Below are 14,224 nucleotides of genomic sequence, written 5' to 3'. Positions count from 1 at the left end.
ATAAAAAGAACATTAGAATTCAATATCAAAAAGCAAGTAAAACAAAAAAATCTAATAAAGAGCTTTCATTTTCAAATGATATTAAAAATAAACCATCCACTAAAATTAAAATTCAGCCTTTGAAATGGGACTTGAACTCTTTATGCATACTCTGCCCTGCTGACCCTTGCTAAAGGGTGTAAGTCAATATGAAATACAAACGGGGAGAGGATGATGGATTTTCTGCCAAATAACCCTAAGCAAAAGTAACACTGTTGGCTAGGGAGCCTGCTTTTATTTCCTTTGCCAAGTGATGAATTAAGTGAACTTCCTAGCATGTATGATGTTTTATTGTTTGCATTTTTTTAACCTCTGGTTCTTTTCATAAATAAAAGCAATGCAACCAGTAGGTAACAAAAGAACAAAAGGAACTGCTTAGTTGCTTCTTATGAGTTGAGAGTTTTAAAACTAGGTAAGATTGCTAACTTTGGGAGGAAAGGGAACATAAATTGGTCAGAAGTTGCAATGTCATCAGTTTCTACTCAGTAAAATGGTATTTTATTTATCAGGAACTGGGCAGTACCTCTACTTTCTGAATGACTGACAGATGCTTCCTATCTATTTTTACCTCTGGATAACTGTCCTGAGACTGAGAATAATGGATAGCCCTTAACAGTTGTACACTCCATACTTTTAATTTATGAATGTCATTGACAGAGGAACGAGTTGTGTTAAGCTCTAACACGTTGCAGAAGAGGTCAGCATACAGGGCATTAAAATACCATGTCAGCTTGTCGGTGAATTCCTGATGCCTGTTTAAGTACCAGCAGCTGCCATGGCTTTACAAAAGACCTGTTACCTTAAAGTTCCTATTATTGTAGAGTTAGCATCTCCCCATTTGCTACAGTGAGACAGTTCTTGCCTCCAAGAAAGTTTATAAACTGAATAGGCAAATTGGGAAAAATGGGATTAAATATGCAGGCATGGGGGCTGAAATTGCTTAAGGCCATGAAGCTAGTCAAGGATGAAGGTTGCCTCAGCCACGAAAAAGACCAGGAACTGTCAATCAGAGAATGTGTGCTGCTGGTGACAAGCAATGGACTCAGCAGCATTGCCCTCTCACCTTTTACCAGGCAAGAAAGAAGAGAAAGAAAAGGTCTCCTAAAGCCACCAACTCTTCCAGGAGCCAGTCAGCAGGAACATTCACGTTGCCCTTCCTGCCTCCCCAGCAACATCGTGGCAACCCCCCACCCCCCATACATTCCCAACCCAAACACTATCTCACTACATCTCCCTTCTACTCTGAAAATCCATGAGGAGAAGAAAGCATGGCTTTCTCAAATAAGCTAAGCATGTCCAATTCTTTACTTGCTTCTGACCCAGCAGCCATCTCGGTTACAGTGTGCCTTTTCATTCAGCGCATGACCAACACACACACGTGCAACTTCGTAGCTCTTAGTCTGTGAAAACAAACATTTAATTCCTTTGCCAGTGAGGCTCAGAGCAGCATCCATCCACCCTCAATGTTCCAAAAAAGCCCCTTGAAAACAACCATGCAAACCTATGCTCTTTCTTCATTATCTTCTATCATATCATCATTATGTTTTAAATTGCTTTCCTCACACTAAAACCACTTCCCCTATGAAATCAAACTCCTCTAAATACACTAAGTAAAATGCCTGGTCTTTCACATGACATCTGGCCTGAGAACAGTAACTCCTGGTCACTAGGAAGAAACACAGTCAAATACATAGCTTTGCTATTCTGCAGGATGGACTTCCTGAGCAGAAGACACTTAACTATTAATTAGTGAACAAGCTCTAAAAGAAAGGAAAAGATAAGATGGAATTACTACAATAGAGAATGAGTGTCAGAGCCTGCAAAAGAAATTGAAACAAAGTGGTCTTCAACAACACAAATTAAAAAGTAGAAGTTAATAAAACGAGATCATCATATTAAAGATGGAACTAAAAAACCAAAGTACACAAAAGCTGAATGCACTACTCTTAACAAAGACTGAACTAGGAATTTAAAAATCCTGGAAGGAAAAAACCCAACAAAACCACACATACAGCTTTTATCAGCATTTTAAATAAGTTCCTTATCTCCTGGTGCCTTGTACCTGAAAGTTTTAAAACCTGTATTTAAGTAATGTAAGAGGAACGGGGGCAAATCTGAGTGACCATAGGCTTAATGGTTTCTAAGCAGACTTTTAAGAAAAGAGTGACTTAAAAAAAAAAAAGAAAAAAAAAAAAAAAAAGATAGGTAAGAAATATAACCTCTGTCTACAAACGGCAGCCTATGCCAGATACAAACTTTCTCTGGTAATGAAAATGTGACAACATCTCATCAATATAGCCTTCACAAATAAAACCTGCTTCAGCAATACATACAAATGTGTTAGCAAGGCTAGAAGAAAATTATGATTACACAATTAAGAGGGAGGAGAATAGGCAGCCACAATAGGAGAACTGTGGGGCAGGAGACAGATCCAGCCTGACAGCTCTCATTTACTATTTGCTAAACAACCTCAGCAGAAAGCCTGAGCAAAACTGATGGAGTTCACTAGTGATGCCAAAAGTTTGAAAGCATCGCCAGTGTGGAGTGGAACTAGGGTATCACACAGGAAAAAGTGGAACTTCATACTTGCAAACCTCAGAGAAGAGTTTGGGAGTCTAGCAGTATTAATGCAGTCACAGAATGAGTGATGTATGGAAAATGAAGGGAAAAAAAGGTGACTGATCTAAGGATAAAGGCAACAGTAATCTTGCAGAGCTCTGTGCATGCACCTATGTTGAAGAAAGTGAACACAGTACCAGATGTAGAAACTAATAAAGCAGATAGGCTGTGTTACAGGAATGGCAAGCCTAGCACGAAGTACAAAAGATTTGAACAGCTGTGCTTGTTTAGTTAGGCAGTATAGAAATTATCAACTAAGAAAGAGAAGACTAAGCTGGAACACAACATTACAGAGCAAGAGCAAACGAGCCCAAACTGGCCATGGAAATCGAGCTAGCTCACCAGAAGTAGCAGCAAGAGTTAAAGATCCTAGCTAGTTTCAAACTGGAGCTCAGTCAGTTTATGAAGGAGATCATCTGATGTGCTTGTCAGATAAAGCAGAGAGCTCGGCTAAATGGCTTATGATTTATAATCAGATGTTCTTTTATGCCTGTAAATTGCCCCTCATCATTCTGGATATCAACAACAGATTTGGGAATGTACATTTACAAATATATTTTGTAGCAAGGAAATGCCAAGTCAATTTCTAACACTTGCATTTTTCTTTAAAGGGAAGAAGGTAAAATCTCAATACAACACTGTTCATAATTTGGGAGCTTTTATTTTCAAAATAGCATTAACTCTCCTTATTGGGCAAAACAACGCTTTTTTATGTAATATTAGTTAGACATAATTCAGTAGTTCATCAGCAATATCAACTTCCAGTTTTGAGTTAAATCTGCATAATTTACAAGCTCTCGAATTAATTCAACTCTGAAAGAGTGACATAAGATACCAAGATCAATGCTAGAATGCTTCCCAACACACAAGAACATCCAGGACAGCTCTATTCTACTCAATCTTCCTTCTGAAAAGCTTTATTTTGCAACGTATGCTAAAGATCAGAACTGTCAGAAGAAAAAGCTACATGATACCTGCAGCGAAAATATGGAGTCACTCAGAACATTCTCAAGGACACTGAACATACTCAGATGTAGGAAAAGTTTTGAATCCCATTTGGCATAATAATTCATAAATTATTTAAGGACTGTTTTAAGCATTTCTGCAATACAAAGTAATATAAATCATTGTTACCTGACTTTCAATGACAGTAATCCATAAGCAAGGGAAGCATGATTTGCACCCAGATTATTTGTGACAAGGCAATAAGTTCAACTTTCAGGAACTTTGACTTCCTGTCAGTGAAGGAAAATGTGTTGCACTACATTTCTTGTCTCTGAAGAGTTTCCAGCTTACCAGTAAGAAAATTTGCTAAAATTTTAAAAGCAAAGTGGTACAGGAGAAAATTTCTTTTGTTTCCATTTTACAACATGTGAAAGAAATGGAATTACTTTTACCTCAGCAAATGTGAAGAAAGTAATAAAAAGGGCACCTGAGGTGTGAATGACATGACCATTCTCAAGTGAATGGCAAAGATTCGCAGACCTTCTAGCAGTAATGGTACCTTATTTTCAATGCGTGGTATGCTGCATCTTGTACTACTAGACCATGATTTTAAAGCCTTGCAACAACACTAACACAGTATCACCTTCCTTCCCCCCACCCCACAGCCACAGTTGCACTAAGCACAGCGGCTTGAACAGCTGCACCATGAATGGGATCACAGAAAATATTGTTAAAGCCTTGAACACCCCTTATTTAGTTCGTAGCACATGTTTCAGAGTAGGCCAGGAACACCTACATAGATAATGCTGTCAACCACCTTGTATCATGAAACCTTAACCTTGCTTTAACTCCCTAAGCAAGAAAAAAACACAAAAAATATCGGAACATAATCACATTACATTTTGTTTCTTGTGTGAATACAGAGTGAAGAAGTCAGAAATGAAATAACACAAGCTAGAAAGACAATGGACAGAATCTTAAGAACTAAAGCTCTCTGGAGGGTTACCACATGGAACCCCCGTCTGGTGGTACTGAGCAACAAAAAAAATAACATTAAATCCTCAAAGTCAACATTTAAGTGTAGCAATATTGAATGTACTACTGGTGCCAAAAGAATTTTAGCCAAAGTATTTGGGCTATATTTCCTTTTTAGGAAAAAGATTATTACTAAGAAAATAGTGTCTTATGACAGAAAAAAATCTACTGAAGATTATTCACTTGGTGCATTAAACACATACAATTTTTATAAGGTGGTTTATAACCCTGTTATACAATGTTTGCTCTGAGAGTATGTAAAATGGACACCTTTCAAAATACAACTTTGTGTGTACTGAACAGATAGAGCAGCTAACACTATTAGTTTATTCTAACAAGAATACCAGCACACTAAAAAGAGTCAATTACTTAGCTTATAAAAATTTACTGCTCTACTTAAGTTTATACCATTAAAAATGTGTGACAAATTATTTCCAATTACACCAAGACCACCAACTGAAGAAACAGAAAGTGACTCTTTCTTAAGAAAGGCACCAACAACTTGCAATAAGCCTCCTCTTGTCACCTGATACTATACCAGGAAAGACAAAGTCACACTCAATCTTGCCTAGCACACCATGCTCTCAGCCTTGAATGGGACATTAAGTTATTAGGAGTAGAAAAGAAAGCAATAGCCAAACTTATAGTCCAAGCCTGAAAAACAAACTTCAAAATTACTTTGGATTAGGATTCCAAAAACATATTCATGCTTTTCTTGTCTCCAGCTTACCACAATCCTTCTCCTCAGCTGAAACACCTTCAAAGGATTAAAATGATGGATGGGGCAACCTGCTAAATTGTTTATTGCAATAATTTCTGACACACTGACAAATATGACTCAGGAAAACTTATTCCTCTTTCACCTTTTAAGCCTTCAAAACACCCCTTGGGCAGCCTGTATTAACCGACTACAAACCTGATAGTTTACCCTTTCTACTCACCTTAACAGGGTATTAAGAAACAATCTGACTGATGCAGGAAAAGAACATTGAGTATTACAAGGCAAGTATTTTGTTGCATTAAGCCAACAGAGGAGTAGGAATGAACACTGTCAGAGAAACAAATACAATTCTTTGTTCACTTAGGCTAATCACTCTAACCGGGACATCCAGAAACCTAGTTAATGTTCTTGTTTGCAAAAACTGTCATGACACTTCTGAAAACAATGAACATCTTCCTCAAAATAATGGCAGGAAGCAATGGAGGAAAGAAAGATGAGGTACAACAGTAATTTCAAAAGAAGACTTTCAGCAAACCAAAATGCACTCCCCTGAACCACGAAATAAGAATGCAAACACGAGGAGAAATGTGTTGAAAATAAAAGCTTTACAGAAGCAGCAACTTTATCCTCAGGGCTGCCAGTAAAAACTTCAGTTGTAATTTATACTAGATGTGGCTTTCAGTATTAAACAGCTTCTGCGGATGACCCACAAGTTTGAGATTTCTACAAGAGGACAGCAATGAAGAACAAAAGGGGAATGAAGCAGGTTAACATCACAAAACAACAAAAAAAACCCAGAAAGCAGAAATTGCCTAAATACAGAATAAGGTATGTTTCCCCACTCAGTCCTAGCATAGGACCCAGCTTAAACACCAAGCTCATTTCCCCGCCGCTGCTGAGATGTCAGCTGTCCTTGCTGCTTAAATATTACAGTGAACCAAAAGCAAGTGGTATAGAATTGGTTAAACAAGAAATTTCAGGCAACTGTTATACAAAAGGAAAATTAAATATCAGAAAAAGACTTAAAGCTGCTGCCAGAGGAGCTAAAGACGTGTGAGACCACAAAGCTCTGATAATAACTGTGAAGATCAGTATGTTCAGCATGACACACATGCCCCAGTGTATTACTTCCCAGACCATTGGCACAGCTGCCTTACACGGCCCAGCTGCCGTGCAGCACCCAAACCACTCACAGGGGCTGCCTGAGTTTCAATAGGCCACGCTTGGTCACAAGGGTGGGGCGAATTTGCAGGGAAATCGGCAAGAAGCAGTAAAAGGCTGAGAAGATAAAGTGCAAGCCAGCCTATGCCTGCTGAGATAGACCGAGACCTCAAAATTAGAGCAAAAAGACTGAGTTGTGAGTACGTAGCAACACGGCTCAGAGAAGTCGGAATTAACAAGCTGAGCCAAAAGGCTTAGGCTATCTCCAACTTAATGAGGGCCTGTGATTCACTTGGATACCTGAAACTGAAGCAGGGAATACCCTCAATTAGGGAGAGTTCACAACAGGACTCAATGGTAAACTTTGTTTGGATTTTTTTTTTTAAACCAGACTGTCTACATGGTTGTAACTGACACTACTCAAAAGGCGCAGCACACTGCGGTTCCAGCTGCAGAGCGGGCAGAGAAACAGATAATGCAGGCCAGAGAGAGGAAGAAAGCTTTACAAATAAAATTAAGAAGAAGAGGATCTTTTTTTTTTACCTTGGGCATGGCACAGACTCACACAAACAGTGGGATCTACACAACAGATTGGTTTTTCAGTACTCACCCTCCTTTGCACTAGCTCGGGTGTTTTTGTGACTCTGGGCTGAACTGCTTCTGTGTTAAGTCAGCAGAAAACTAAGCCAACAAAAAGGGCAATAGGTTTCTGCCAGGATGTCATGCGAAAACAGTTGAGCACAGGCTGAGAAAGGAGACAGGCTTAGCTGCTTTGGCAATGCAGGCTCAGCCTGATAAACTAGTGCATCCATAGCAGCTTTACTGGCACTTTAAAACTCCAACTATTATAGCCAAATGAGGCTATCAAATTATAAATATTTATTTCAGCAAACCCACCATCTTCTGTGGCATTATCTCACCTTCTCCCTATCACACATATAACTGTTTGCCCACGCACTGTCTGTGAGGGGAAGGAAAGGGATTTTTTTGTTGTGGTAGTTGTTTTCAATCAAGACCAACTCTCCAGTTCATCATGTGGCTCTCTGAACAGGTGTGCTGGACTGGAAACAGCAGCTGGAGGAAAGAGGCTGCTTAAACAGGGACGAAAATGAAAGATGCCTATATTTGTAAAACTGGTACAAATTCAGGCCATGCTATTCCTTAGTACTGTCTACACACTTAGCAGGAGGTTCTGCTCTAGAACAACTATGGCTTAAGTAAAAAATTAAAGAATAAATATATAAAATACATAAAACAACAAATATATATACGTATTACCTATACCATCATCCCATCTCACAGTGAGTGAGCTAGCATACATACATTAAGATATTTATTCTACTATACAGGAAATCAATTTAAATGCTGGCTCTCTCACAGATTTCTTATGTTCCTGCTTTGTATGTAGCTACACAAGGCTGAGAGCCTATCTCATGAATTGTGCTCCCTAAAAGCCTCTTGTCAGTTCTGTCAATTACCTTACACTATTACCAGCACCTCCTGGACTCTTTCATGAGCTTATGCAGCAAACCTGTATGGCAAAACATGAACTCCAGTCTCTTGCACAAGAACCTAATGAATGTCAGATGCAATGGGGGGAACGGATGAACTGCACAAGAACATTGGCAAATGAGAAATGTGGAGCAGTGAAAATATTTACTTTGAGCAAGAGTAATTAAACTTGTTCAGCTAGTTACAGAACTGCAGCAGAGCTGCCTTGCACTCCTACTGTTTGAATTAACTACAGGATCAGCTTTCCCCCCTGCGTTTCAATGGCTGTATGGGGTTTAGGCACACATCACATGGAGCAAAATGCAGTGAAGCTTCTTCATAACTGCTTTGCTGGGTAGCTTCACAAGGCACTGGGCTGTCTCCCTGTGTGGGCATCTTGTCAATGTGGACTGGTACACACTTTGTAGCTGTCATTTTAGACTTCAGTTACGTAGGGTAGCATAGGACAGTAACACCAAGTGCTACATGTAGTCTCTGCCCATGTGCTCTGACTAGTTACAAAATCAATGTATCTTAAACCATAAAGCTTATGGCAATTACAAGCATTAGAAGAACCATTTACACTTGTGACTATCTAAAAAGTTTATTTAAGTAGGCCACTCTAGGAACTATGGCTTTTAATAATCTAACATGGATCTAAAAATCATACTGAAGTTCTTTGCTCATGAGAGCAAAGGCAGGCTCATTTTGAAGCCAGTTTCATGGGGATTTGTGGTCTGTAGAATAGAATTTGAAAAAGAGCCTTTAGCTGGCAACACACAAAGGTTTTCTTCTATTGCAGCTACACTGCTTTATCTCCCAACAGAGAAACTGGAGCCAAAGACGAACAAAGCAAAAAAGAGTGTTAAAGACAAACAGGTGTATAAGACCAAAAAGCATGAAATGCAAGGATATGCTCTCAGTGCCTAAGGGAAGCACCAAATGGAAGGGAATCCAAACCCAAGGTGATGCTTTTCAGTATCCAAAACCTAGATCAAGACCCAAGACTGCTGCCAAAATACTTCCATTCAGACAATACAAAACAGACTTCCCACTTGAAAAGATTGCTCACTGGAGAAACAAAGTCAATTCACTCAGCCTATGAAAAATGTTAGCTACTCTAAATGCTTTTGCTCTTCATTCCACAAAGCCTTATAACAACAAGCATGGCATAACGAAATATCAATTCTATTATCATTGAGTAAATGTATTCAGAATGCAAAATATTCTTACTTTGAATGGATGTTTGACCGTTTGAGGGAAATGAACAAACCCCTTAGCTGTACAAAAGTAACACTGAAGAAAACAACCATTTTCCTCGACATGATCACCCATTTTAAAAAGGAAACACAAACACGTAATACATGCCCAGGCTACCTTGAAAACCCCATGTTTCACCACCATAACTGCAATGCTGTATTTTCTTACACAGGTCAGCATATCCCTAGCTGCTACTGCCTAAAGCAAGACAGAATACTGAATCCTGTGTTTTCCAAGAATTCTCTTGCTATCAAAATATTACATGCTAATACCCAACAGTCTTTGCAAACTATATTGAATCTGAAGGGCAGAAGTTAGGCAAAACTGACCCTAGGAATTAATGGTGTTAATAATGTCCTAACAAAGATCTAAAAATCATTGCGTGCACTTTGCTGCTCCATTTAAAAAATTAAATTACCCCCCCCCCCCAAAAAAAACCCCAAAGGATGGAGAACATTTCTTCTAGGCACAGAATGCTTGGGGAGATCAGAAACTTACTTCTATAAAGATGTGTACATGAAAATACGAAAAAAGAAAAATCAATAAATACTCTTTAAAAAGAAGCTCTCAAGATAATGGAATACAGGTATATAGATTTTCTACTTGTTCAACCTTTTTTTTAATACAAAGAATACCAAAGTAACATATTTCTTTAGTTATTTTTTTGTTTTCCCAAAATCAGTAAGATCTACAACAGGTTTCAATCCTTCTTTTTATTACTATTAATTTTTGTTATTTTTAAAGATTTCTGTAAGAAGATATTCCTCTGTCTTCTTGTTCACTAGGCAACTACTCTGTATAAGAAACATTTTCATTTTCTACCTGTAAGTATTTAAGTTGTTTCATAACATAACAAAAAGTATACATATTCTATAACGATGCAAAACACTTCTTCCATCCTTTCTACAATTACCAGTGACTTGCAACAGAAACAGTACTTTCAGGTAATCTGTTTCTCTATGTTATCTACAGCAATATACTGGTAAAACATAAGCATATATATATATGTTTTTATCTCCTAGTTTAAGGGCGCTGGCATAAGAAACCTCATGTTTCATGTTACTGCACCTCTTCAAGAGCATTGTTCCACAGGAACTCAAAGTTCAACTTTAGGATCAATGTAAGTCAACCTGGGTGTTCAGGGGACAGATGAGGATGGCTGCAGCAGTGCAAAGACATTACTATCACAAAGCAGCAATGCCTCTTTCATTTTATTAATTCTGAAATTTAAACATGCACAACAATTTTTATAAAAAGTAGTTCACTATTCAGCCACAAGTTTATTTTGCTGTAACCACAACAGTAAGTTCTACATGTCCAGTGTTGCTTGTGCAGGACAAATTCATAATACAAAAAAAACCTGCCCACTCACATGCTTTCAAGGGAACAGGAGAGCCTCAGGGTGAGGTTTTACAGTGCAGCTGGACCAACCTAATGGCTCACTGCCACTAGAGTAAGGCAGTCTTACTCTTTCTTCTACCACCTTCCCTCTGCTGTTCCGCTGTGCTGGCTCAGGAACATCTGACCCATGATTTGGCTGAGCTTGCTGAATTGGCAGAAAAAGAATTCAGCAGGAAAAGGGAATGGTTTTTCAGTTTATCAAGAGAGGTCAGATGAATACTAATACAAAGAATTACAGAACACCTCCTTCAATGCAGTCCAGACATTTAACTGGTTCAGTCACCTTGTGGAATCTCAAACATGGTAACAGGAACACTTGAGACAAAGGGCAGGGTAACAGAAGAAGTGTTTTGGTTTTTTGCACATTCACTTTATTACCAATATTAGCATAAAACAAAGGAGCATTCTTCCTTTTCATTGCTATTTTATCTTTTCATCTACATCACTGTTTGCCAACTTACCAACACACCATAATATTATAAACAAAATAATCACTCACCTACAAATCCTTTCTCTCCAACTAATTTAAGGGCAATTTTATCTGCCAGAACAGAAGAATTTCCATGTGCAATGTTAGCAAAAGGTCCAGCGTGAACAAATACTGGTGTTCCCTGAATGATAAAAAATACATATTATTAATTTAATGAATATGTGTTGTGGTTTAACCCCAGCCACTTGCTCACTCCCCTCCAGTGGCATGGGGGAGAGAATCAGAAGAGTAGAAGTAAGAAAACTCATGGGTTGTAGTAAAGACAGTTTGACAGGTAAAGCAAAAGCTGCACACACACAAGTAAAGCAAAATAAGCAATTAATTCACCATTTCCCATCGTCAGGCAAGTGTTCAGCCATCCCCTGGACAGCAGGGCTCCATCATGTGTAATGGTTACTTCAGAAGACAAACACCACCACTCCAAACATCGTCTCCCCCACTCCCCTTCTTTCTTTTTCCCTCAGCTTTATATGCTGAGCATGACACCATGTGGTGTGGGACACCCCTTTGGTCAGTTGGGGTCAACTGTCCTGGCTGTGTCCCCTCCAGCTTCTTACCGCTCCCATTTTCCTCATTGACTATAATTGCCATTCCTATGCAGGCAAAGTAGCCAACAGAAGCAATGAGGGACCAGTTAAGGAGCTGGAGAAAGAGATGGCAAGGAACATGGCTGAGGTGCAGTGGGGATATTGACATACGATGGAAAAAGCGGTCACCACTGCTACAGAGTGCCTGGGAACTCAGGTGCAGAACCAAATTCCCCTAAGTAGACATTATACAATTACATAAGGAAAAGAGACTCCGCAGCATGGACCAATCTAAACCAGCAAAAGAATAGGACTAAGCAAATCAACTAGGTATAGGGAAATCTGTCAGATGGCAAGCAATTCTCAGCTTCCCTATTACTTTTTTTTGGCAGGCATCCCAAGGAAAGTAACAATGACAAAATTAGCATCTACAGAAAGGGATTAGGATTAGGCAAAATAATATAACTGCTATCTTTTTTTCAAGTCAGAATACACAGTCAGACAGAAGGATGTAATTTCAGCTCTCTTACTATAAAGCACTTTGGCAAACAAATCCCATTGTTGTGTTAATGCTTTCAAAAATGCCCAGCTAGTTAAAGGTAAGGAGACAAACTTTAGATTATCACCATCAACGTTCTTCACACGTTCTGTATTAGGAGCTACTGCCAAGCTACAGGGCAATGTTCCTCAATTTTGACCAGAAACACCAATTAAGGAGGACTGTGTTCCATGGATCAGCTGCAGATCACATCCAATGGCCCCATGAACCACAACATGGAAACTATTAAACACAGAAGCTGGTTGTGTGTCCCCCCCATCTAGTGCTTAAGAAAACAACCTGCACAGATAAAAAATGCCCACATTTTCCATAAAACACCAGAAAAAATTGTTTATAGTCATGAAATACTTCTAACTATAGAAAACAGATTTTCCTGTTTCAGTAATGCTGAATACAAATCACATGCAAAACATCAACAAGAAACATCTTGTTACTTCCTTTAGGAGTAATTACATATAATTAATTGTTTTTTTTCAGACAAATAATTTTTCAGCTTCTAGCACATTAAACTTCAGGTTTGTTTTTATAAATTGGGTGTTGTTTTGTTCAGGTTTTTATGTTTGGTTTGTTTCGGGTTTTTTTTTTTTTTAATTAAGAGTGGAAAAGGGATGTCCTGGTTTAAGCCAGTCGGCAAGTCAGCCACGCAGTTTCTACTCCCCCCTCCCCTCCTGGAGGGATGGGGAGGAGAATCGAAAGAATGCAACTCCCACGGGTTGAGATAAAAGCAGTCCAGTAACTAAGGTATAACACAAATCACTACTGCTGCCACCAATAATAATAATGATAAGAGAAATAACAAGGGAAGGGAATACGATACCACCCACCGAAAACAAGTGCGACTGAGCAGCACGTGCCCTTCCGGGTAACTCCCAGTTACATCCTGGGCATGACGTGCTGTGGTATGGAATACCTCTTTGGCTAGTTTGGGTCAGGTGTCCTGTCCCTGCTTCCTCCCGGCTTCCCCCCGCCCGGCAGAGCATGAGACTCACAAAGTCCTTAGTCAGGGTAAACATTCTGACCAGCAACTGAAAACATCAGTTTTATCAGTATTATTCCCAGGCCAAAAGTCAAAACCACAGTGCTGCACCAGCTGCTAAGAAGGAGAAAAAATGACTGCTGCTGCTGAACCCAGGACACAGGAGAATATGCATACATATGGGTGTGGGATATTCTCCAAAACCCATGTAACTAAGCTACAACTCAAGACAACTTTGTCTCATATATGTTAGAGAAGAAACAGGAGCAGAAAAGGTAAACAAACCAGAAATCATGCTCTGTAACAAGAGAAATGATGTAGTAAGATGTCATAACACACTGCCTTCACAGTGTTTACATTGGGTTAACTTTTTTTCCAGTTTTCTATCTGCTAATGGCCACACAAGGTAATATCAACTGGGATTTTTTATAGTTATGTAAAAATTTAACTTGACCTATGGACACTTTCAAAGCTTCTTCTAATATTTGGGCATCAACCTAATGGGAGGTGCTGTGCAAAATAAAAGATTAGCCCTATTACCCTAGCTTGTAATTTACACAAAATGAAAAAGTTTCACTTCTACTTTAATCCAGTATTTTAATCCAGCTGCTGTTTTCAGCTACCAGGTTCAAATCCATATTTGAATATTTGTATATATTCTGATTTGTGTTTTATTACTCACTAAATTCAATTTTACTTTTCTAAGTCCTTAATTTCTTGTGGCAAACTTTTACAAAGCTGCTCTCATTAGAGCCCAGCACACACATTAGCAGATGCAATGCATGGAAGCACAACTACAGCTGGTGAGAAGGCAGCCCAGCCCATACTGTGACAACTATGCAGAGAAGGGACCAGAAGGGTCTCCCAAAATGTTCCTGGTGCAATTGTGCTTCCAAGAGTTCATCCACACAATAGGGATAGGAAGGAAATTTTGACTGTGGGATCCATCATCCGGAATATTGGTAGGCAAGAGGCCCCTGCCACTAAGTTGAAATCCAAA

The 14,224-nt window shown here is 39.0% G+C and overlaps 1 protein-coding gene across 1 annotated transcript in view; it reads right to left on the bottom strand.

The window, feature by feature from the left end:
* Window positions 1–14,224, bottom strand: part of MTHFD1L (methylenetetrahydrofolate dehydrogenase (NADP+ dependent) 1 like) — a gene marked incomplete at both ends in the record, with an annotated part of 146,668 nt that overhangs the window by 71,711 nt on the left and 60,733 nt on the right. The window contains one exon of the mRNA XM_080615238.1: window positions 11,172–11,283. Within this exon, the coding sequence (XP_080471364.1) occupies window positions 11,172–11,283 (112 nt within the window). The remainder of the gene's footprint in view (window positions 1–11,171; window positions 11,284–14,224) is intronic.

This window comes from Psittacula echo, assembly GCF_963264785.1.
Source record: "Psittacula echo genome assembly, chromosome: 4".
Taxonomy (NCBI): Eukaryota; Metazoa; Chordata; class Aves; order Psittaciformes; family Psittacidae; genus Psittacula; species Psittacula echo.
This window is presented reverse-complemented; position numbering and strand designations above follow the sequence as displayed.